Source organism: Ochotona curzoniae, unplaced genomic scaffold (genome assembly GCF_017591425.1).
Source record: "Ochotona curzoniae isolate NIBS_2020 unplaced genomic scaffold, NIBS_Ocur_1.0 contig_3643, whole genome shotgun sequence".
Lineage (NCBI taxonomy): Eukaryota > Metazoa > Chordata > Mammalia > Lagomorpha > Ochotonidae > Ochotona > Ochotona curzoniae.
In genome coordinates, this window is record NW_024465933.1 from 6113372 (window position 1) to 6138185 (window position 24814).

Sequence of the window (24814 nt, forward strand, 5' to 3'; positions counted from 1 at the left end):
AACATAGGTCTGCACAAAGACTCGATTCCACTGATGGTGTCATTTAAAGTCCGTAAGAGTACAGGAATGAACACATGTTAATCATGTAGACACCTACATCCTGGCGTGATGGTGTGGTGGTTATGGTCACAACCCATAGCAAACTGTGGCCACCCTGCTTCCGACTCAGCTCCCTACTAACAGGCCTAGGAAAGCAGCAGATTAAACCCAAGTCTGGGCCCCTACCACCCGCACAGGGCCACCACGGTTGCACCCCTTGTGTAAGAATTGAACACGAAAAACATGACAGAACATCTAAGCCAACAGAAGACTTCAAGAACTTCATCAAAAGATGGAAAGAAGCATGGTTTGAACGGCACTTCAGATCAGGCTCTACAATCAGCACCTGTGTCTGAGCACACTGAGATAGACAAGGACAGCCAACACGGCTCAAAATTTTTGACCTCTGGGGTAACAAAGCCAACAACTTTCCAGAACGATCAAGACCACTCAAATAACCCCCTTGGAACATTACCTCCATCGCCACGTGCTGACAGTGCGGCAGCAGGGAAAGGCGCACTTTCTCCTACTTCCTGCTGCCCCCTGTGGGAGCTAGCCGACACCCAAGGCAAAGCGGAAACACTGACCTCACCCAACTTCTTTACACCCTCCCATGCTAATCAGAATCAGAGGCCTAGATGAATCTGTAACCCCTTCATCTTTAAAATATTAAAATTTAAGAAGTATAAATATTTCAGTAAACCTAATTTTTTAGAAAAGCAGCTCAACTATTTTCAAAGTTTTTTTCAAGTACCCTTCATTGAGGCTGGCTCTGTGGCACAGCAAGTAAAACTGCCTCCTGTGAACTTGGCATTCTACATGGCTTGCCAGCTCACATCCTGGCTGCTTCACTTCCAATCCAGCAACTTGGTTGTGACCCAGTAGACAGAGGCGTGCTTGCAAGCAGTCTTTTTGATCCCCTTTCAATTTGACTTTGAAATAAACATAAATCTTTTTTTAAAATTCCTTATCAACTTAATATTTATACAAATGTCCCCCTATGTCAGGAAAATTTGTTATCATAAAGGCAACCCTCTGAAAAATAGAAACCTTAGAACAAATTAAGAGAAAACAGAACAATCTCAGTTTTTAAGCTACTTGTCTTTCAAAATTTCACATACAAAACAGTCACAGGACATTTTATCAAGAGCTCACCTCATTTTCATACTGGATTTCTAACATGGCCCGGGAACTGCCCAGATCCTGCATCACAGACTCGGCTTGTTTCAGCAGCTCCTCTCTGTTCACAGTGCGCTACAGAGAAAGCACACATATGAGGAAATCATGGGCTACTTGCAATACACTGCAATTAACAGGGGAGATTTTTTGAGATGCAAATTAATGCAATTACTAAAATACTTTCTATAAAAGCACAACTCAACTCAAAAAGGTTAAGTAGCAGTATTGGTACAGCCAAAGCATCCTGGAATTCCGGCAGGAAATTCAAGGCAAGTGTAATTATTATGTATCTTTAGTTAACACTAAATTCAGAAAACTCATATTTGAAAAGGCAAGATCTCTACTACTTTGGCCACTGCAATTGTGGGTAGAAGCTTCATGAAATCTTCACCTTCATGGATGGCAGAGAGAGAAACAGGTGTGGGGATGGCAGGTACTACTGTTTGAACATATTTGTGTTAACAGCTAAGTTCAAACGTCATGGGCTGATGGCAGGACATGTCATCTGCAATCTTTGGTAACAAGTCTAACAGAAGCCTGAGAGCTCAGGGCCCTGGTGACCTGTTCTGGGAGCTTTCTTGCGAGAAGCTGGTTAAGTACCGGAGGTGAGCCTCATGCGCCAGTTCTATTTTCTGACTTACCTTGTGACCATTCCTTTGTGTGTGCTACATTGTGGTCATCCTCTTGCCCCACTAATCAACCAATGTGTCCAGCCTGCTCTTGGACTGTGAACTCCCTAGTACAACCCGTTTCTAACTAGCTCATCTCAGGTATTTGTGTGTCAAACAGGTAATAGCCAGTGAGACAGGTGAGCTGCAAACTTGCTGGCTCTAATACGTTAAGATCTTACAGACACTGCTAATGAGAATCAGACCCTGCTCGATGACTCTACCATGCCAACACTGCTGCTTGTAGACTCTGAAGGGGAAAAACAGATGCGAGCAGTATGGTTCGCTTTTAATTATACTATTTGTTTCCGGTTTTGTTTCTTTATTCCCTAAACTACCTTTCATGTAACTATAAATATCATTCATGGGACTAAGAGCGTCTCCAATAATGAACAAAAAGGCTGCCGAGCAGGCAGGTCCATGTAAACCACAGTGCCGTGAAGGAATGTTAAGACAGGAGGAGGTCTTGGACAGACCCGGCCCATGTACTGTAGTTTACAGCCTGTGGAAGCAAATCAGGAGCCCTTCAATGGAGATGAGCAACACCAGTACTAGTACACAGACCTCACATATTGGAAGGATTCTGCTTTAGTCTCTAACAGTTAGAGAACAAAATGGATCTGATCAATTCTACCTACTAGATAAGGAAGCAATTTTAAAAAGGAGGCCACAGTTTGTGTTCCAGAGTCAGAAAAAAAGGAATTCACAGTAGAGCAAGACACGATTCATTCTTGGTATCAGAAACAGGGCAACTAAGGGAAAGAAAAGAACTGTATAAAGTATGTCAGGCACTCCTTAAAAGGGACTTAGTACAGCATGAAGAGTATCTCAGAGAGACCAGCTCCAGACGACTGACAGTATGGCTAGATAGATGACTGTCTAATCCAGCCCTCAGAAACCAACAGGCATACTTAGGGAAGCTACAGGCCTAGTTTTCCCATTATGATACAAAGTTCAGTCTATTGAAATACTTTTGGGAGAAACTTACTTTTTTTCTATCCAATCTAGGTGCAACTCTGCTGTCTTGAGAATCAGACTGGTTGATTTCTGGGTTGGTATCGAGTAATCTTTGCATTGCTCGGTCCCGATCAAATGCAGTTACATAGAAAAGCATTTGCCGTGTATCAAAAGGAAAGAAAAAGGGGCTGCAAAAACAAAGCAACATAAATTGATTACCTCGATAATAATTACAAGCCATTAAAAAAAAGCCTGTAACAGAAATAACTTTTGATATGATACACAATTATGATAAATAATTAAAAACAGCATGGGTAAATCATTTTTTAAAATTTCATAATTCTTACTGACATTTCAATTAAATAATTAAGTAAATTCCCAATGCAAAAATTTAATTTTAATTTGTAAAATCCTATCCTGAAGTCTATCCAAAATCATCTTTAACCTACTTCAAGGTTTTTGGTAAGCAACATGACTAACTCAAGTTAACTTTTAAAACATGACCATCACTTCTTGGTGCGATGAACACAGCCACCTCAGACTATCACATATATCCAAGCATCATTACTTCATGATTTTCCTCCTAGTGCTGGTAACACTAAGCCACCGAACATTGCCCAAATGGCAGCTACTGACTTTCAAAGAAGGAGCCCATCCTAGTTTTAGTACAGGAAGATCCCACTGCCTTGTGATGCAGGATCCTAATGATTCTTTACGAAGCTGCCAGAACCACTTCCCTACGGCAGCCTACACATCCTCTCTCTTTACACTGCAGGCACGTCACATCGCTCAAACAGCTGAAAAACTCCATGCAGGGTATTACCAGTGGCAAATGTACCATCAGTACAGTCTTAGCATCTCTTGCTCATGCTCAGAGAATGAGACACTATCTCTTTGAAGTCCAATTTTATTATGGCAGAGGATTTTTACCCTCTTCAGTTGAAATATCCTTGGACACTTTCTGTTTTGTATAAACTGACAATACTAATTCCACTTAACTAGTATCTTAACCAAACTCAACAATGTTGAATGTTTCAATACTATCATAAAGGTATTTCTATAACAGAGCAACCCCTAACCCCCTCAAGGCGACCATTTGAAGCGATTCTTACCAGGTTTTGCCTAACTCGGTAAGCCATGTAGGGATGTTTCCTGTCATGATTACCAAAGGATCTTGAAGCTGTCTATTTGCCTTTGCTGTCAATTTACTGTTAATAAATTCACTAGTTGGAATAATCTCCTTGCACATTGCATTCTGGAAAACGTTAAAAAGTATGGAGTAAAACATTAGGATTACATTCACGATCTCTTCATTCCACACAAATGTTTGGATTTCACCTGCTGATCTCCAACATGCTCACACAGCAAACTGCAGTTCATCACTGAGGTGTCCCAATGCAGACACCGTGCTGCATTACACTGCTGCCCTTCACCTTCAGAATACACAGGCCACATACACTGGCTCAGGTATCGCTGGGACAGTTACTATATGTCATACAAAATCACCTGTTTCTCCTCTTCCCTATGTTACATATGAAGAGCAGCACATGATTTTTATTACTTTATATACATCACTATTGCAACAAAATTTTAAATAAGCCCAAACACTTTAGAGATAATAAGGTAATCTTTCACTTTCATGTTATAGCTAAATAAATCTAGAGCTATCTAATATTCTAAAAAATTTGCAGAAAATTCAAGCATATAGGAATGAATGAAAAGAAAGTAGAGAACTTTCTATGGGTAAGTACACTGTATTTCACAGAGCTAGGATTCCTGCATTAACTTGACTCACGATTTTGGTTTCTAGTGAAGTAAAAGATTCACCAATCACTAAACAGAAACCCAGAGATGACAGATCATGAAAACTTCGTATTACTCAACATTACTCACATCATATAAGTAATACCAATATCGACTGATGGCATGTAAAACTCGTAAAAGGAGGATCACATCTAATGACGGGTCTTCAAAAGTTATATTTTCAGGTGGTGTGGGAATGAGGTAAATTTCTAAAGGGTTTGATACTGATGGACACACTCCATCTAGAAAGCAAAAGAAAAGAAAAAAGTCAGCTTTGGGCAAGTTAGCAAGGCTTAAGTCAGGAACAGTCAGTGGAATTTTTCTCTCTGCTGAAGAATAAGTAACTAAAGATTACTATTTTAATGTTTTGTATTTTAATAGGATACACATGATTTCTTTTAATCTTAAACATAAGACATCCAGATGTAGGGAATTTTAATTTTCCTATCTAACAGCCAAAGTTGACCACTCCAATGCAACCTTTTTTTTTTTAAGATTTATTTTTATTGCAAAGTCAGATGTACAGAGAGGAGGACAGACAGACAGAAATATCTTTTCTCCAATGATTCATTCAAGTGGCCGCAATGGCCAGAGCTGAGCCAATCCGAAGCCAGGAGCCCAGAGCCTCCTCCAGGTCTCCCATGTGGGTGTAGGGTCCCAAGGCTTTGGGCTGTCCTTGACCGCTTTCCCAGGCCACAAGGAGGAGCTGGATGGGAAGTGGAGCAGCTGGGATTAGAACCAGTGCTCATATGGTATCCGGGGTGTTCAAGGCGAGGACTTTAGCTGCTAGGCCATGTGTCGGGCCCTTCAATGTGATCTTAACATCTGACATCATTTTTTACTTTTATAATTGCTACATAATATGCAATAATAAAGAGAAAATCTGCCAATGAAGAGTTGCTCCTATCAGTGTCCTCTTCAGCAGATATTCACACATATTTGTTTCAGCCTTCATGAAAACATGAAATTCTTAGAAAGCATGTAATAAAGTTTTCCCAATCTTCTTTTCAAATTTAATTTCCTGTTAATTTTTTCAACACTAAAGTCAAGCATCCAATTAACTTGTATTTGTAATTTTTATTTCTAAATTATATTTCAGTTTTACTCTTAGATATAAATCCCACCTTAACACCAAGAAAACAGGAAGACTACTGCCCAGGACAACCGGTCTTACGCTGTTATCTTACCATGCCATAACTCATCGTGCTTTTTTGCATTTCTAGGGGACGTTTTCGTTGGAGCTGTTTGGGCTCTTCCTCTTTTACCACCAACACAATCTTTATTACTTTCTTCATCCTCTCTTACAGGTTTGTACCTGACAGGGTGAAAGGGTATGTAGATTTTAAAACTATACCCTACACAGGTAAAAAGTGAAACACCACAGACACCATCGAGAACTTCAAGAACTCCTGAAGGTCCACACTCTCCTTCGTTTGAATTCAGACAGTCACAGCCACAACACACTTCTTGCACGGACCACCTTCCTGGGAGAAGTTACGGAAGAAATTCTGGGTAGACTGGCTCTCTCAAAACCTAAGTAGCAGCCACATAAGGATCGTGCAAGAAGTTTAAAGACTCAAAGATGTCGAATTTGTCAGCTAAGCAAGCATCATTTTATGGAAGGATTTTTGTTTTTAAGATTTGAATTATTTCAAAAAAGCAGATGTAAATTATTATTTCCCATGAGGGAAAGGATATATATCTGAAGTAATTCTTAGTAAGTGGAAAATATACGGTCCCTTCTCCTTAGAAACTCCAGTCACTAACTTAATAGGTTCCAAAGCTTGTGAAATGCCAAAAGAAATTTTTTAGACTTGCCATATTGTATGAGTTTTTGTCCAAATCCCAGCTCTTCCAAGGGGATTGCTCTCATCATCTGTAGATTCTCTTTCATCTTCAGTCTGTATGCTGAACTGCCGGACCGCCTGATACACAGTCATGTTATACGGTAGTAAATGTTCTCCAATGTAAAACTGCAGCCTGTGTCTTACATTTCCTGAATTTAAGAACTGAGCAGCCTGAATAAACAAAGCAGAATCCATTTAAACTTCAAGTCCTGACCTTTAGACATTACTCTCCCTTTAACTGCTACAGTATGCTGCTAAACCCCTAGTGAGTGCCCCAAACAGTAGAGAGTACCAAACTTTATACACTGGATACTTCTGAAAGGAAATGTCTGACACTAGCAGTGGTTGAGACTGCAAAATATCTGCATAAAAAAATCAGGAACATTGGGACAGGACCTGAGTCCACTCAACTCACTCATGTGTCCTACACACCCAGTAACGCAGTCAGAAGGTCATCTGACACTTTCAATGCACCACTATTCTGACTGTGACTCATCACCTAAGTGAAGGTGTGCAATTTTGTACTTTACACTCTATTTCCTATTAGGGACACTCAAAGTACATATCTATGACCAAAGAGAATTTATTAGTTATGCACTTGAGACTAACAACAAGAAAATATGACAATTCTATACAATAAGAACTAATAAATATACATTTAGAAACTGCTTATTTCTGGAATTCTCTATTTTCCAACTTCGGCTGCCTAGAAGTTAACTAAAATTGTGAAACACTAAACAGCGTGTTAGAGAACAGTGGGAATGGGACCTTACCAGAGACTCATCTATCTCCTCATCTGAGCCCTCATCATCACTGTCTTCATCATCTTCTCTCACTCTTCCATAACCTAAACACCCAAAAGAATGTTAAACTCCCAGCAACTGCAGCAAGCAAAGGAGGCATGGATATAGTTATGAAACTAATATGTTCGTAGAAAAACATACATGTAATTACACTCTAATTTTTGAAGTAAAAAAATCTTTAAAAATTATCCAATTACAATAAATTAGCTAATCACTCCAGAGTGCAGAAAGCTCACACAAAAATCACATATGTTTCCATCGTCTAGGTTTTAGTAGAAAGAGCATGTAACAGGAAAACAATTCAAGTAAACTTCATAAAAAATACACATAACATAAATGTGCAAAGATATATCCAATGTACCTCTGACAACCAGGTATCTTTCAATAGCCTGGACCAAAGCCAGGGGGTCTATCTTGACAGGGCCGCCCTTCCACTGCTTCACATTCGCACAGTCTGGATGCCTCTGTAACTGGCATTTCAACTGATGTGTGTTGAAAAATTTTAAAGCCTGTGATCCTCTGTTGAGAGAAAAGCTCAAGATAATTTGTGAAAAAAAGTTATTCTATTATTTTCACAATATATACCAATTAAAACAAAAGATAATGCAAGTTCTGAATTTTTGAAAGCATAAGGAAACACTTACCAGCACTGTAAATGATAAAGTTAGAAATTTAAGATATTCAGAAAAAGATATTATAAATGACTATGCATGCATGATCTGAAAATAGGAAGTCAACATTCAATCTCTGTCTCACTAGGAATCCAAGTGAGTAGAAATTGCTCACCATAGATGCCTGTTAATTTTCTGGAATACAAATTACTCAAATATTTAACATGTTCACCTTTGCAAACTTTTGCCCTTTCCCAATAAATTCTATTTACAAAACAAAGATAAACATCTCTGCTTTGGCTTTTGAAGATGTCAGAACAAAACTACTTTGAAAGTTAACCTTTAAACCTGCTGATGTGTACCTCTGTACAAAGCAGGTCACATCCACAACAGCTGACACCTAGCCACATAAAGTACTGCAAAGAGGTGGGTCTGGACAGGCTTCAAGTGCAGTTACAGGATACGGGAAAGAGTATCTCATCTTATTAATGTATACATAAAAGTCTTACACAAAGTTTAGCAAAAGTGGCAGCTTTCTCAAGCACAGCTGAAGTGCACTCCTCTTTCAGATGTTCTTGCCCAAGAATATAATGATGAAAGTGGACACAGCCCACTGAATTTCAAACCTATGACCGCTCACTAAATCCTTGAATTCAATAGTGCTTTTAAAAAAATATTCTAAGATACATGAAAATGTAGATTTTAAAGCCAAACTTCTTGTTTTGTATGCTTCCCATCAAAATATTCCATGAAGTTAGCAAAAGTTCCCCATAATACATAATGTTTGCAATAAATTCTTACTGCAGTGGTGTCTTTACCAATATTATCGACAAGAAACAAGATTTTCACTAAATGGTAAAACTTCAAAATGAAATCATATCTGTTAAAACCCATCAAGCTTTTAAGTAAGTTGCATATATATAAATGTCATTACTGTACAGAATTTAAACTTTTTAGCCCATATCCACAAAATTTTTAGAAGTCATATACTAAAATTTATTAATTTAAGGAAAACTAGGCCTATTACATTTTACCAAAAAGATGTCACTGGGAGATATATATATTTTTAAACTTTATGTTAAATCTATAGCGTGATTTAAAGACAAAAAGCACTGTAGTCAGAATTTAGATACTTATTCAGAATAATGTTCTTCAGGCAGACCGACTTGACCACACCGCTTACCATCTGACCTCAGCCAAGTTCAGCAGCAATCCCAACAGCAACGGCACACGCAGGCAGTGGGCCTTACCTGCCTCCTGTCCCGTTTCCACTAGGGAAATCATGCACTTTGACTGGAAATTGTTCCATCTGGCTGAGGCAGTTGTTCATCTTGTGAACTAATGCCAACAAAGGAGCATTACCCACTGGTTCTACTCTGCCAATAGGCTCTTCTCCAGGAAGCTAATGGCATAAATGAAACAACAGATTACACAAGGCTTTACAATTTTAAGACAGTTTATGAAATACTCATGTATTCACTTCAATCTTTTCTAACAGATCTGGCTAATGTCTCCAGATCAGTATAATCACAACATCACATTCTTTTTCATAGCTCACCATCCTTTATGAACGATTTCTACACCGGAAGGGCTCTGAAAACAGTTACATGATGTAAAATCCGACCCACACAGCTGAAAGACGACTTAGTCTTTAACTGGTTTTCCTAAGAATAGCCGTATGCTGTGTACAGTTGTTCAGAATCATTAGGAATACCAATCTGCATTATAGAACTATAGAAACACATCAAGTTTCAGATAAAATTATATAAATGCGCATAATCCTTATTAAGTTATTTACTTATTTGAGAGGCAGAGAGACAGTTTATTCCCACATCCAGTGGCTCACTCTCCAAATGTGCCTAACAGCTCTGGGTGGCACTAAAGATGGGAGCTAAAAACTCAATCCAGGCCTCCCATGTGAGGTACAAAAACTCATTGAGCACATCATCTTTAGAATGGTTTTAAGACTACGGCCAGTACTGCTACACAGATTTGATGAACCTTCAATAAACATCTGTTCTGAAAAAGATAGCCCCATAACTTATAACAAAAAAATGTTGCATATCCATGTTGAAGTAGCCTTGATAATACATAACAGGATTATTATCCTTTACCCCAAAGGGTCAGGAACCTTTTTTATACCAAGGTCAACTGGAAACTTGCAGCATCGGTAGGCCAAATTTATCAAACCAAATTAATGTTGTGTCCAACCTGCAACTGCCTGAGCAGGGCACAGCTGAATGATCTGGGGGCTTTCTACAGTGAGTCAGACATCCCCAGCTGTGCTTTAGCCCTGTCACACAGACACACTTTCTCAGGGATGCCTTGTTCTAGGCAGCTGTAAATCAGGAGACTATTAAATCAATAACATTCAAGAGAATGAAGAACAGAAGTGATTCTGGGTTCCCGCCTTATGACTCACATTATAAATGGTGACTAAGCACTCCTAAATAGATTTGTTAAGCCTATTTTATACACCAAATAGAAACAGCTATGTCTACCCTCTCTGATGATTACAGCTGCATTATGCATATCATTACTTTCCTAGAAGGTACAGCAAAACGCAGTATATGAAAAAATAAACATTGCAAGTAAATTCAGAAACGAGACCACTACTGTAGGGAAAAAAAGTTTCAAGATACTGTGCAGAAATTGAAAAATAAACTTGTGTGTTGTGTCTGTTTTATAACTACACCTTTTGATAACACAAAGGAGTCCAAGGAACCCAAATGTTTATGAGCAGATGAGGAATCAGGTTATGGATGAAGACCTCCTGGAAATGATTACTGGAATGAAACCGTATGGAAGAGTGAACACTGATTCTTACATTAAGACACAAAAGCATTTTTAGATAACTTACTGGAGAAGAAAAAAAGACATGAAGGAATCTCTTTAATCTGATCTCTCTGCTAACAGCATCTTTTTCATTTTTAGATGTTAAATAAAGTAACAGCTGCTTCACAAATCCACTGTGTTGGATTTCAAATGACGAAACATCTGACTCTGAGACAATGCTACGAATTTCTACAAGGCACTCAGCTCCACCATCCACCTGAAAAGAGTTGGAGAAAGCATTTCTTTATTAATTTACATTCCAAAGGAATCAAACACATTCTTAATGCTTTAAAACAAAAAGTTCAGGAAAGCGGGACATTCTGTGATGTTCATCTCTTCATCTCCTTGAAAGGTAGAATGACAGAAATCTTCCATCCACTGGTTCACTGCCACACGTGTCAGCAACAGCTAAGAGTGGATCAGGTCCAAGCCAGGAACCAGGAAGTCCACCTGTGCCTCCCACATGAGTAGCAAAGATGCACTAACCAAAGCCGCATCAGAAATGAGAGGAGGTGGGTCTCAAAGCAACAGCACTCCTAAATGGGTGGGACAGGGGATCCCAAGCAACAGCTTAAGTTATGTGCCGGAAGGCCTATCTGAAGTGATTCTTCCAGACACATGCACTCTCCAACCCCTTCCACACATGAAATATTTCATAATGAAACGCACAGATCCATAACTACAGAAGGTGAAAACACACACATAACATACCTCTGTAATATACAGATGATAAAAAACTGAGGAGAAAAAAAGGCTATAAATTGAGGACCAAAAAATGCTATAAAATTTGTTGGAAACTATGAGCCCAAATTGTTTGAAAAGTCAAAAAAAGTGAAAACTATGACTCAGATGAAATGTATTATTAAACCTCTACCCTTTCCCATTCTAAATTAAGGCAGAAAGGTCTAGAAACAATTAGTCCAAGAGCAAACATGATCAAGAGACATTGAAAAAATTCTTATGCCAAGGAAATGTGAGATGTGATAGAAACTAAGTTGCGATTTCTAGCGTATTTAGTGACAAGACGCTGAGCGATGGCAGTAAGGACAGTGTGAAAGGTCAGTACCTACAAAACCACATTTACTACACGGTGGGAAGCACGATGCTAGAAGCTGAGACGAGGACAAGGTACCTGGAGGTTGAGTAGTTCAGTTGCAGCACAAAGTCTCTGAAGCACATTCAGAGCAGGGTTGCTCCCATCCATGTTCTCAGAACTGAAGTAACGTTCTACAAATTTGTGCGCCTGCTCCTTAATCCATCCTTTAATTTTTTCCCTACAACAGGAAAACGGAGATAATGTTTCAGTTTGTGCAGAAATGATCTCAACTACAACTTCTGATCGAAAGCAAACATCCACTATACTTAGAACCTGTTTGGCCAGTGCTTGAAGGTTAGTAAAATCAGATTCTGTATTAACCAAATTAAGTTTCATTTTGAAAATAGGTTAAAGTGTGCCTCCAGCGCTACACAGGTATTTACAGTACAATTCAGGTCATTACACGGCTAACAAGGTGTCCTAATGTCTAGAGACCCTAAAATGCAATAGTTCCCCTAAGAATACTTCCACATGCAATTCCTGAGAATTGTTCTCTAAAGTACAGACACACCCTGATTACGCATTCCGTGTGTTCCCCAGATAGCAAAAGTGAAGAGCAACAGAACACAAACAGGCACTGGCACAGAGGGGCCTAGGCTTTCTTAACTAGTTGTTAACTGAAATTCAAAAAAATAGTAACTAAACAAATAAAATTTTTAAAGTATGTATATTTTCCCAATGGCACTATTTTATTTAAAAAGTTTCATATTTACAGAGGAAGTAATTCAGAGTAGTACTATACGACCAGGGCCAAAACTAAAATGATTCCCAAGATTTTTAAAGCTATAAAGTGATGTGAAATACTTTAAATAATAAACAGCTTAATAAAGTTCCAACTTCTTTTTTTTTTTTTTTTAAAGATTTATTTTTATTATTTTTTCATTGGAAAGGCGGATATACAGAGAGGAGAGATAGAGAGGAAGATCTTCCGTCCGATGATTCACTCCCCAAGTGAGCGCAACGGGCCGATGCTATGCCGGTCCGAAGCCAGGAGCCTCTTCCGGGTCTCCCACGCGGGTACAGGGTCCCAAAGCTTTGGGTCGTCCTCGACTGCTTTCCCAGGCCACAAGCAGGGAGCTGGAAGGGAAGCGGGGCTGCCGGGATTAGAACCGGCGCCCATATGGGATCCCGGGCGTGCAAGGCGAGGACCTTTAACCACTTGCGCCACCGCGCCGGGCCCAAGTTCCAACTTCTATAATAAAGAATCTGCTCCAAAATCATTAAGCTTCATCATGATAGAATAGGGAAATGTTATCAGGGAAACATGTAGACAAAAAATGTCCACTTTCACTTGTCCCATCTGGTTTTGAACAGATGACTTCCAAGATGAGATACTGAGAGGAGTTTTGAAATGTTAAGATGAACATGAGGACAGAGCCTGAGGCAGAAATCATCAAGTGAGCCTTTGCCTCTCCCTCTAGGGCTCTGACCGTTAGAGGGCAGAGTTAAAAGTTTTGCAGCCAAGCAGTATTTCCCTACTAACTATGCACTCACTAACCGCGTCAATATGGAAACAGAAGCAAGCAAGCCCGTCCTGCCCCCACATCACCTATTATTGGATATGGTGTCCTTTGAGGCAGCCCGGGCAAGACCACTAACTCCTGCGGTTCGTGCTGGCTCAATAGTGTTGCTGTTGGACTGTGTGCTGAGCCTTCCCCACGTTTTTGGATTCAAGCTTGCCAGGAAAGAAGATTTAGGTGACTGAGTAGTGGTGGGGCTTTTAGCTATTAGAAGAAAAAACAACTACAGTTAAATGGTTTTAGTATGACTGATGAAAATCAACTTGAATTGTGACATGAACATTCATAGTAACTAAATTACCTGAGAGAGCTAAGACTACTGGATCTAGAGGAAGCAAGTATACTTTAACAGCTATTAGCTTCTCCCCTGGCTCCCCAGAGTCTCACCCATAGTTACCTTGATTGTCTACTCTGTCATCATCTCTTGGAGGTGAGTACTTTGGCCTTCTTGGCCCTCGTTTTGGCAGTCGCTTTCTTTTTAGAACATCACTTAATCGACTGTCACATGGGAAAATATGGAATAAGTTTAGTAATCATCACCAATTTGTATCTTCAATAAAATGGCTAAAACAATGAGTTACAAAATATTGTCACAACAGAACATTTTTCACTTGGTGATTATTTAACAATGACTATATACCATTCAGACAAAAACAGCTATTGACTGTACTGAATATGCCATGGCAGCAGGCATTTAATGTCACTTGGAGTGCCTGTATCTTTTATCAAGAGTGGATAGGCTTCCCCCCACGGGAGGGCATGGAAACTAGGAAAGGGGTTGGGGTGGCTAGACAGACACCCAACAACATCCGTGAAGGCTGGACAGTTGAGCTGGTTAGTTGGAACAAGGTTTTAATACACAGTGACATATATAAGAGCAGAAGGGAATGTGGGACAAACTGAACTAGTCTGCCACACATAGTGGCAAACCAGGGTAGGAGGCAGGCCCGGTTGGGATTATTGTGGGTCGCTCCGGGTAGGCTGCAGCTCCCACTGGGTTATGTGGGGGCTGGGTGTGTGCTGGGAGGAACCAGGCTGGATTGCAAACACCTGTTGGTTCCAGAGGAAGACAGGGATGGAAACAGAGCCAACCCGGTAAATGTAACCATCAGCTGATCGGGGCAATGGACTGTACTGGGCCCTGTTCTTGCTGGCGCATACAAGAATCTGGTCTGAGAACACCTCAGACAAAGATTCTGTGGGGATCCCCCCAATCGGGCTTTCGGATTCAGAACGCTACCCATCAAACGACAGGACAGAACAAGTCAATCAACCACCTCAGCTATATGTTGGCAATGAAAATACTGGGCGGACGGAGACGCTATAATAGATCATGTTGATCAGCGGAATCTCCAACAACCGCATCGTGCTTGGGGTGGTGAGAGTGGCAGTGGTTCGGAACTGTTGAATTATCGGAACCACTTGAGACCCTTGGGGCATGCCCCACATCTGGGACCTGGGGTGGGTGGGAGACTAGGAGGAGCTTCTGCCTTAAAATCTCCTTTTATATCAGATATATTAAGGAAGCAATACAGAACTATCTTCCTGTAGTGCATGAACCTTTTAACCCTAATTATGTCAAGGTTGTCAAAAATAAAAAAATACAAAAAAGAGTGGATAGGCTTGAATTCTGACTCCATTCCTAGTTCTAGGTTCCTGATAAAGTGTGACCGGAGAAGCAGAAAGTGATGGCACAGTACTTGGATCCATGCGCCCTGGCCGGGGGGAGGGGGGAGAGCTTTTACCTGGCCCGACCCAGCCGCAGTGTGTGGGCCTCTAGGGGAGGAAGTGAATGAGAAATCTCTCTATCAGTCTCAAATACACAGAAATCCTTTTTAAAAAAACCTCACGGAATTATGTTTTTAGTCGTCTTGTTCAGTTATACAAAACAAGTATAAAAAGAACAAAAAACACTCTAGCCACCAAGTAGGAAAGTATGTTTAATCTAGTTACCAAGCTTCTTCCTAAACACAAATGGCAACAGCGAAATATTCCTACTTTCAAAACACTTTCCTATTTACAGTATACTCTCCAAAGAAACTCCATGGATGCGGCAATGGCAACATCCTCAATGAATGCACTTCAGTAGCATTTTTTAGCCTATATACAACACTAATGCGCAACAATGTAAATAAACTTTTTCAAAATAGAACCATAGATAAAACTGAGTATCAACCTGTGTTCTTAATAGTGGACATAATTTTAAACAGTAATAGATTCTCAGAATAACAAAGGCATGCAGATGGAAAAGATGCAAAAGTGGCTCACTTGGAGTCCAAATTAAAACAAAACTTTAAAGTCTTCTAACACCTGACATTTCTACAGAATAATGTGTTCAAATATATAGACAAGTGATAACAAATGAATAAAATCAATTAATAAAACAAGTGAATTTCATAAGGGTAAGCTTAAATGTGGCTGAATAATTTCCAATATAAAATTAAATGACTTTTTTCATTTGCAATCCTACTAAAAAATAAATAACTACTTACAGCCCTGAAAATGTTAGGAAAAATGCTCTTTCTTCTTCCATTCTAAGTTCTGTGGAACTTACTGAGTGCCTAGGGGCTCTCAGGCAATAGTATGCCAAATTTCCACAGCAACAATACAAGGATACTGCTAGCAGTTAGGGGTGGGAGGACAGCCATGAAGGAAAAGGAGTGGATATCAAAACTGGAAGGTATGACAGATATATGCAATCTCAAAATCAGAAAGGTGGGGAGTTGCCAATATGCTCCAAGTTCAATGTCCACAGTCCAGACCAGTAACATGGGTACCACTCCAAATCAGCAGCATCTTAACACAGCTGTGGGCCCTGAGGTGCAACCACAGGTGTGCAATGGCCACCAGAAGGCTGCAGAAGCAGTGACCCGCAATCTCCTCACCTGGCTGGCTAGCTACCACTCTGCAGTTTGTAGGTTAAATTGCTAAGGTCCAGTTAGTGAGCACCGTTGCTTTACCAACATCTACTGTAAAAGTAAAATGAATGAAAAAGGAGTCTTACACTGACTGAGTACATTTTGTATTTCAGGATTGAATATAATGCATTAAGCAATTTTCATGAGAAAAAACCTAACATCAGACAAAAACACATTTTAGAAAGTCATTTGTTTCTAGACTACAAAATGAAAACCAAAATGAGGGTTTTAGTAACACTCTTAATAGAACATAAGACATTAAGAATTGACAAACAGAAACTGAAAATTTTACTCAACAACTTGTTTTCCTTTACTAAAAACAGAGTATCTGTTCCCAACTTAGGAAGACAAATAAGAAGTCAGATTTTTGCGCCTTCACTGCCAAAACTTCCAGTCTTTAACATTTTTCATTGTATCAGTAACTGCAAGTTTCAATCAGTGACTGTGACAATGCAGTCAATAATCACAATTCTTAATACCAGAAACAGAGCCTAAAACTCCAAAATCACACGTGTAAGTTAAACATATGGCTTGATACTGTGAGGTTCCAAAACCTATTAACTTTATTCAAATGACATCTCTAATTGTAACAGAGAAATGGACACCGCTGTTCTGTGTTGCCCTGTATGAGTCTCAGGAACCAAAACAGAGCAAAAGGCAAAGCGACGAAAGTCACAGACAAACTGCCACTTACCCTTGAGGGCTCAGATCTAAAGAATCATCCCTGCTGTGCTGCAGGCTGGGTGAGCCCAGGTCAGCCGGGGCGTTCGTGGCCGCTGTAGCCGCTGCACTGGTGACAGGCGCTGTGGAGCCCAAGGATCCTGACCCATTGGTACACACCTTTGGTGGACTTGTCAACAAAGCCTCGGATTCTGCCAGGTGTTTGACCTGATGCATTACACCTTCACAGCAAGAGATGAAAAGCAGCCGGTTTCAATCAGGAGTCAGGACTGCCTACTTCCATTATAAAATTGCTAAATGCTAACACTGTTATATAGACAATGACTGAAAAAAGCTGGCTTACATGTCACAATTTCGGGATTCTATTAAGAAAAACAATTTGATGCTTCAAAGTAAAAGACATTTACAATGAATGTCTTCTAATATTAAAAAGAAAATCCAATGAAATTTAATAGGATCACAAGTTAAGTCTTACTCAAGTTCAAAATACCACTAGTTAATTAATAGAAACACATAGCAACATCTTGTGGCATGACATCAGAGTAAAGAAAACAGACCTAGATTTGCTAATTACCCTCAGACAGCTAAGTAACACTGCCACCGAACTGCACTGCAGCTACTGACAGGCGGTGGCTGTCAGGCCCCTTAGCAAGAGGTTGTACACAAAGCATTTATCCGTCTGTAAACCGTATGCAAATCTGTGGATCTGTGTGAGCCAAAGCCGCCTTTACACTTTTTATGGGAAAGATTCCAGAACTTCAACAAGATTCTAAAAGAAGGAAGAAAGCAATAGGAGAAAGAGGAGAATGGAAGAAATGGGAAAAGGCAGGGTGCAAGAATGAAAAGAAATCAGAAATGATTTGTAAACTATTTGTCCTGCAAATATAATTCTATGTAATTACGTGTCAGACTGTTCTGGGTGTTTAATATGGCTATGGTCAAAATACTCAGAGGAGGTTTACTGAATAGTGGAAATAAAGAGTGATGGGTCTAGAGAAATAGTGTGGTTTAACCACACTGTATGTAGGAAGATTAAAACCACATCCAAAAAAGAAGACACACTTTCAAGTAGAACTTAAAACATGTATACTGAAATCTGCAGGTACAGCAGGATCTATCCCACTTCAAAGCAAAAACAATCAAAACTCCTCCATCAACAGCATTAACATTTATGCCACATATACATTCCCAGATGTGCAATTTTAATCTGACAGTATTATTAAGATGAAAATTAAGGTCATAGAAAAAAAATACTGATTCTGATATGTGTCAAACTGGAAAAGTAGAACAATGAAAAGCAAATATCATAAAATTATGATCATTTGAGACTAAAACAGATCTATGAATCCAGGAAATGGCTATTCATGTGTGTACCTTTCTTGCCAACACTAGCTACCTTTGGGAAACGGAGGAATTTGGCTTCCCATTGGTTTATGTATGTGTTAATGAATTTCTAAAACTGCAATTATTAGAACAAACCTAATTTTAAATGGTGAAATTATCTTTTATATGCTGTTTTCAGTATGTGAAAAGAATTCAGCCTAAGGAAATGTTGATGAAAGGACAAAAACAAGAATTTTTCATACAAATAAGGAGTCAGAGGAACACAAAATGATTTCCTATCTCCTAGAATAGTAGTATCCACAAAAACCCTGAAGTGCCCTAGGAGACTCTGACCAATAAGAAACAGTAATTGTTTCCTAGGTAATATCATGACAAGATTAAAAAGGACAAAACAACTTTTTAAGTTGATAAAACTATGGAGTTTTATCTTTGAGGTCCTTAATACAGTAATGAAAAGTACCCCGGGTCCTTCAGATTTCAACATGTAAATACCATGAAGAGCTAGACAAAATGCAACAAGCTTTAAAATACTAATTATATAAAAAAGAGTAACATGACATAGCATTCAACTGTTCTGCTCTACAGACACAATTTACTGGGAAAGAAAAAAACCTGTGATTTTTTAAATGGGAAATCTAGTCAATAAGCACCCAATCATTACAAACAACTATTCATTAGTTAACAGTCACTCTCACACAAAATGTGCTAATACTTAAAAAAATTTCATGTAAAACTTAAGCTACAATGTCTTACAAAAAGCTTTTCTAAAATCGTATTTTTAAAGTATTAGCAAAGTTAGTAACAATGACTTTATAATCAGATACAAAATTACCTTCTCTTCTGAAGTAAACACTAAAAATATCAGATAACTTGTGCATCAATATTTCTGCCATCTGAAGCGCTCCGACTACTATCTTCAAGTCTTGGCTTGATAGCATGGAAGCAATGTGACTAAAAAAAGAAAGTATTTGCACATAAAGCTTTGCCTGAATTTGGTCATTATCTTTGGCCATACTATTTAAATTTGAGAGAAAAGTATTTTCGCCATGAAAATGCTCCTTCAACAAAGTTATGTTCACCCTTTACACTTACTGCATTCCTCTGTGTTACAGCTATTTATACACAGACACATAGATGGACAAGTGGGCTGGGAACACATCATGACAATCCATAGCATTCTGCACATTTTTTTTTTCTGTATTATTACTTTGTAAAATTCTGAAATTGTAGACAAGTGAATTTTAAATGGTTCTACCATTTTCAAGAACACACCTTGAAACCGCATGATTTTTCAGAACATCCTTCAGAAGTTCGGCATCCGCAAAATAAATTATCCTAAGAATTGCTCTAAGGCACTTATGTCTGACCGCAGGTCCTGCTGAGGAACTATACACTTCATAAAGAACACCAAACAAGGTCTTAATGAAAGACTTAGCCAGTTCCGGGTCCTCTTTCATAAGCTGTGCTCGAGCATCATCCTTCTTTAGCTCTGAGTATCCACCTGTTATTGAAAAAATATATAATCCTGAGTGACTACATTTAAAAAAAAAAAAAAAGCAATAAAGCACTCAAGCCAATGTAGTATCAGACATGTCCTTAAATTCCTCCCTCCCATAAAGCAAAAGCTAACCAAACGAGGTTTCCCAGTGTGGTGAGATCCTCGTTAGGGCAAAGTTGGACCAGTCAGAAAAACTGCTCAGCATTCTGACCAGCCACAAAGGTAAAGTACCACTGCACTGCACCACACTATCTTACCAATACACGCTCCACAAAATAGTGGGTGTTCAGTATTAAACAAGTAAACTAGCAGTAAGAAAATAACTGAGTTCAAAAAAATGGTATTGTGCTAAATGGTAAAATATACTCCGATATGCATAAATGTAACATTTAAAAAGGTGATTGTATCACACTACTGAGGGGATAAGCTTACAGGAAAAAGTAAAAATGGCAAGCTCTCAATCAGGTACTGGCAAAGTACGCTCATAAACCCAACTCAAGTTTACACTTATTTCTGAAGAAAAGTTTTACTGGAACAACATCCTTGTATGTTTGTTCACATTTGCTATGTGAGGCAGTTTCAGGCCTTCAAGCACAGTTTGAATACAGGAACACCAATGACCTGGCAAAATCTAAAATACTTATTATATGGTGCTTTTCTGAACTCTACTCTAGACCTAACTTCCAAAGTAACTGACTAAATCTCAAAGGAGGAACACAAGTGTCAAAAACCTAAGCTGGAGAGAAAAAAAAAATCACTCATATGTTCAACAATTAACAAAAGAATTCTGGAAAAAAAGGTATAAAATAAAAGGTTGAAAAGAACTGATCTGATGGAGGGATGAATCCAAAGGCAGAATGGAGGAAGAGGACTGAATAACCAGGGACATCACCTAAGGAGGAGTGACAGAGATCAAACTTAAAATACGAAGTCTTATTCAGCAGTTAAGGCACATGACTCAAAAGGAAAAACTTGCAGGCACTGTGGCATAATAGGTTAAGCCTCCACTGAGCCTTTGGCATTCACTCCAAGTCCCAGCTGCTCCACCTTCTGATCCAGCACCTGCTTATGCACCTGGGAAAGCAGTGGAAGACAGTTCAAGTTCTTGGGTCCCTGCACTCATGTGGGAGATCTGGAGGGGTTTCCAGGTTCCTGGTTTTGGATCAGCCCATTGCATCCATTTGTGTATTGAACCAGAAGATGGAAGATCTCTGGCTATCTTTGCAAATCTGCCTTTCAAATATAAATGAATGAAGAAATAAAGCAAATAAAAAAGAAAAGTTTTTTTAAAAGTAAAAGAAGAAAAACTTAATTAGTATATCATGCACGTGTCATAAGCTCAATGTCAATGAAACAATTATTTATCTGGCAAAAAGGAAGTTGTATTCCCACTAAAAAAATATAATAGTATTTGAACTGAAAAGTTACTTACTAGTGTTAGTATTGGCTAAGGGGTTAGGTTTTCTCTGAATGGCACGTGCTGTTCCCGTGTCCTCATTGATTTGCTGCATAGAATTAAAATCAATAGTATAAACTCGTCCCAGAGTGGACAAGCTTATCTCATCCTCACCGACCTGATGGGCTGCCTGAGAGCAAAGAGAGAGAAACCTTGAATATAAACATGGAGAAATTCATTACCTTCAGACACAGCGGGAACCCTCCATAGATGCTACCTTCAGATTTTAAAGTTTTATATTGCAAAGTAAAAGGCAAAACTCTATGTATTTCCTAATTAAGCAAAAACATGCACCTATCAGGGACCCTTTGGTATAATTTCAGATAAATCTGTGATGAAACATTCCAATAGTATCATTGACATGAACACAACACTATTTGCAGTAAGGAAACTTTTAAGACACTGCTAATTGGAAAATGAACTGTTACCGTAATCTTGTTTCCTAGTTCTTAAGAACATTTAAGTAACAGTCTCTGAGCAATCCACCCCCCCAAAAAAAACTTAAAAAAAAAAAAATCCTACAAAATTATCCTTAGATAAAAAAGAAACTTGGATATTTAAACTGTGCTATAAGACAGAGAAGAACATTAACTGAAACTAGGTTCACTGCCAAGGATGCATGAACTAAAAAGAACTTACAATAATGTGAGACAGTCTAATTAACACTGTTTGATTTTAGATACACTATACAGTAACAAAATAGTCATTCTTCCAATGTAGGCTGACTCATGATGAAGAGCAGACAGGATTCTCAGAAAACAGAAGCTAGTATGGTGAAGCCATTACTAAGAAAATGCTTAAAACAAAAACAAAACAAAAAATAGTTCAGAGATGGACAACATGACCATTTAGCAAGTCAGGCCTACTCATATACCTAAGGCTACAATGAATTAAAGATCACAGATAACGTCCTAAGAAAAGATGGCAGACTGTATATGTAGATTTCTTCACAAAAACTCTTGATCTTCTAAGTTGTGTGACTTAAATTTCTTTTAAAAGTTCATTTTCTGAACTGTGATGGTCTAGAAAAATTCCAAACATAGAAAATACAGTTATCTTACACATTGAAAACACTAATAAATGCTGCATGGCATCTCAACACTTCCCAAGCCAGGACATATATTTGGCTGATCTGACAATTAAAAAAATTTCTTACATCTAAGTATGAAAATAAATGGGGCCAGAGTTGTGGCCCAGTTGCCTGGATAGCCACCTGCAACAATGGCATTCCAACATGAAACACTGGGTCCTGGCTGCAATACTCCACTCCAGCTCCTGCTAATGTGCCTGCTCAAAGTGGAAGGTGGCACCTGCTAAGGAGGCCCAGCTGGAGTTTCAGACGGGCCAGCTCAGTGCTGGCTGCTGCAAATATTTGGGGGATGATCAGTAATTGGAAAATCAAATGATCTCTGCTTCCTCTCTCTGTAGTGCTCCTGTGAATTCTGCCTTTTAAATGAATCAATCTTTTTACAAAAATCACACATAAAACGGCCAGAGAATATTGCCATTTACATTTTGATAAATTTATTTTGCTGAGTTTCTAACTGAATCATATATCTCATGAGCACACACATGCATCACAATTTAGAGCTCAATATTTATTTCAAGGCTTTTGCTCTTAGAAAATATTGAGCAGCATATAGAACTTTGCTTTGGGGCAGACATCTTTGGATAGAAAGTAGAAATATTTTTGAAAACATGCAGTCTTTTAATGTTTCCTTTCACAGATAAGGAAACTGGAAAAAATATAAATTACTTGCTCCACAACAATCAGGAAGCTAGCAGCAGAAGCAGGACTACAAACCCCATGTTTTCTGGCCTCAATAGAAATGAGGACCTTCTTCTCAGGAGACAAAATGAGAATCTCGGGTTAATTCAAAACTGAGTGTGCTGAAGTGTACAAATCCACCTCCCCATTCAATCCCTACACCTACTGTCCAACAAGGTAGATACATTTAAACGGTACGATGAAACTACTACCTCAATGATCCGGCTGTCAATCCTGTTATAGGGATGCCAGAGGCCCCGGTCATCACGCCACTGCCAGATCGCACCATCTGTGTTCTGCGCGTTCCCCTTCTTCAACATGGTATCAACTGCAAAAATGCCTTCTTTTGGTAAACATGGCATAAGCTCACTGTAAAAAAAAGTGTAATTATTTTTAATAAGTGGCTTCCTGAATTGGGAGTAAACGTTACGCCTATAAAGTCAAACAACAGATCTGTTTTCAGTCCAATTATTACCAAATCAGAGAGGTCAGTTCATACAGCTCCTGAGGACTCCGGGGAACAAGGTCAATCTGCTCTTGACAACTTCCATTGGAGGCACCACACAGGAGGAAGTGAAGCGTCTCTGCAATGTCTGCAAGCCAAGCACAAAGAGCATGCGCGTTAGCAGGCCTGGGCCACTCAGACACCCACCCCAGAAGGAAAAACAAGAGGTCAAAATAAGCTATCACACAAACATAGAAGAAGCTATCTGTAGATCACCTTTCTCCTTTTGCGAATTTCACACGGCAATGCTTATATACATGCGTGTGTCTGTATACATACATTCACAAATAGTGGCTATAAATTTCTAGCAATTTCTTAAGGTATAGTTTTGTAACTATCAATAATGAGAAATATGGAATTACACATCCAAAATTATTTATATATATATAAAAAAAGAACAGGTTCAAGCTTCCTTTGAGATATATTTTTTTAAAAACCCAGCAATCTCTACAAAGAATAACTGGCAAAATGCCTACAGAATGCAGAAGAGCTGGGATATGCACGACACTAAAAGAAACAGAAAATTCAAATGCTTAAAGCAACAAATGTGCAGCAGCATCTCCCAAACTAGTATTCAGAAACGTGAAAAGAAAAGAAACTGTCTCAAACTCCAAGACAATGTGCGTTACGTAAGGTTTAGGGAGCTTACCGTTTTAGGTTATACACTGATTGTTCTAGCAGCTGGACCTGTCCTAGCCACTGTTCAGGCAGAAGGAGGACGGAACACTGCTAACAGCACTCCTCAGAAGGCGGACCTTAGAAACTTTCACCGCCACCACAACAAGCTTTTCAAAGAAGACCATAACAACACTGTTCTTCCAAAGCTTTACATGTGTCAATTTGAAAAAAAAAAAAGAAAGGAAACTAAATCTAAAACTAAGTTCCCTCCTAATAAAAATGCTGCATTATTAAGTATGCTGCCTTGAGACAATGGAACCCAGGACTACCTTGTCAGTGAATACCATCACTGACCCTCTCAAGGGGACATCAATAGACACTAGAATGATGAATATTAAATCACACAAATTTTCAATCACATAAAAATATGTCTTGGAAATAATCACAACAAAATATGCATTCTGAAGCTCTATCAAAAAAGCATTCCGGAACCAGATAATCTGTAAGAGAAATCTGAAATGGATGCAAAGAACTATCTTATAAGCAAAAAAAATGACATAATACAAAGCTCAGAATTCTCCTAAAAAGATAAGTAATCTTTGGTCCTTAGCTTTAAAACCATGAAGATTAGGCTGTTCATTTCTTTATTAAGATTTTTAAATTTTATT

At 38.9% G+C, this 24814-nt stretch overlaps 1 protein-coding gene across 10 annotated transcripts in view; it reads right to left on the reverse strand.

The window, feature by feature from the left end:
- Positions 1–24814, reverse strand: part of TRIP12 (thyroid hormone receptor interactor 12) — a 127308-nt gene that overhangs the window by 16813 nt on the left and 85681 nt on the right. For 3 of the 10 annotated variants that reach the window (XM_040982850.1, XM_040982849.1, XM_040982855.1), the window contains 19 exons: positions 23499–23616; positions 23233–23392; positions 21232–21385; positions 19574–19802; positions 19134–19252; positions 16971–17178; positions 13756–13856; positions 13388–13562; positions 11875–12016; positions 10768–10959; positions 9158–9309; positions 7658–7830; positions 7267–7340; positions 6465–6664; positions 5834–5961; positions 4737–4888; positions 3956–4098; positions 2875–3031; positions 1195–1293 (listed from right to left, as the gene is read on the reverse strand). In XM_040982850.1, the coding sequence (XP_040838784.1) occupies positions 1195–1293; positions 2875–3031; positions 3956–4098; positions 4737–4888; positions 5834–5961; positions 6465–6664; positions 7267–7340; positions 7658–7830; positions 9158–9309; positions 10768–10959; positions 11875–12016; positions 13388–13562; positions 13756–13856; positions 16971–17178; positions 19134–19252; positions 19574–19802; positions 21232–21385; positions 23233–23392; positions 23499–23616 (2876 nt within the window). The remainder of the gene's footprint in view (positions 1–1194; positions 1294–2874; positions 3032–3955; positions 4099–4736; positions 4889–5833; positions 5962–6464; positions 6665–7266; positions 7341–7657; positions 7831–9157; positions 9310–10767; positions 10960–11874; positions 12017–13387; positions 13563–13755; positions 13857–16970; positions 17179–19133; positions 19253–19573; positions 19803–21231; positions 21386–23232; positions 23393–23498; positions 23617–24814) is intronic. The other 7 variants (XM_040982858.1, XM_040982854.1, XM_040982853.1 and 4 more) reach the window with 4 other exon arrangements.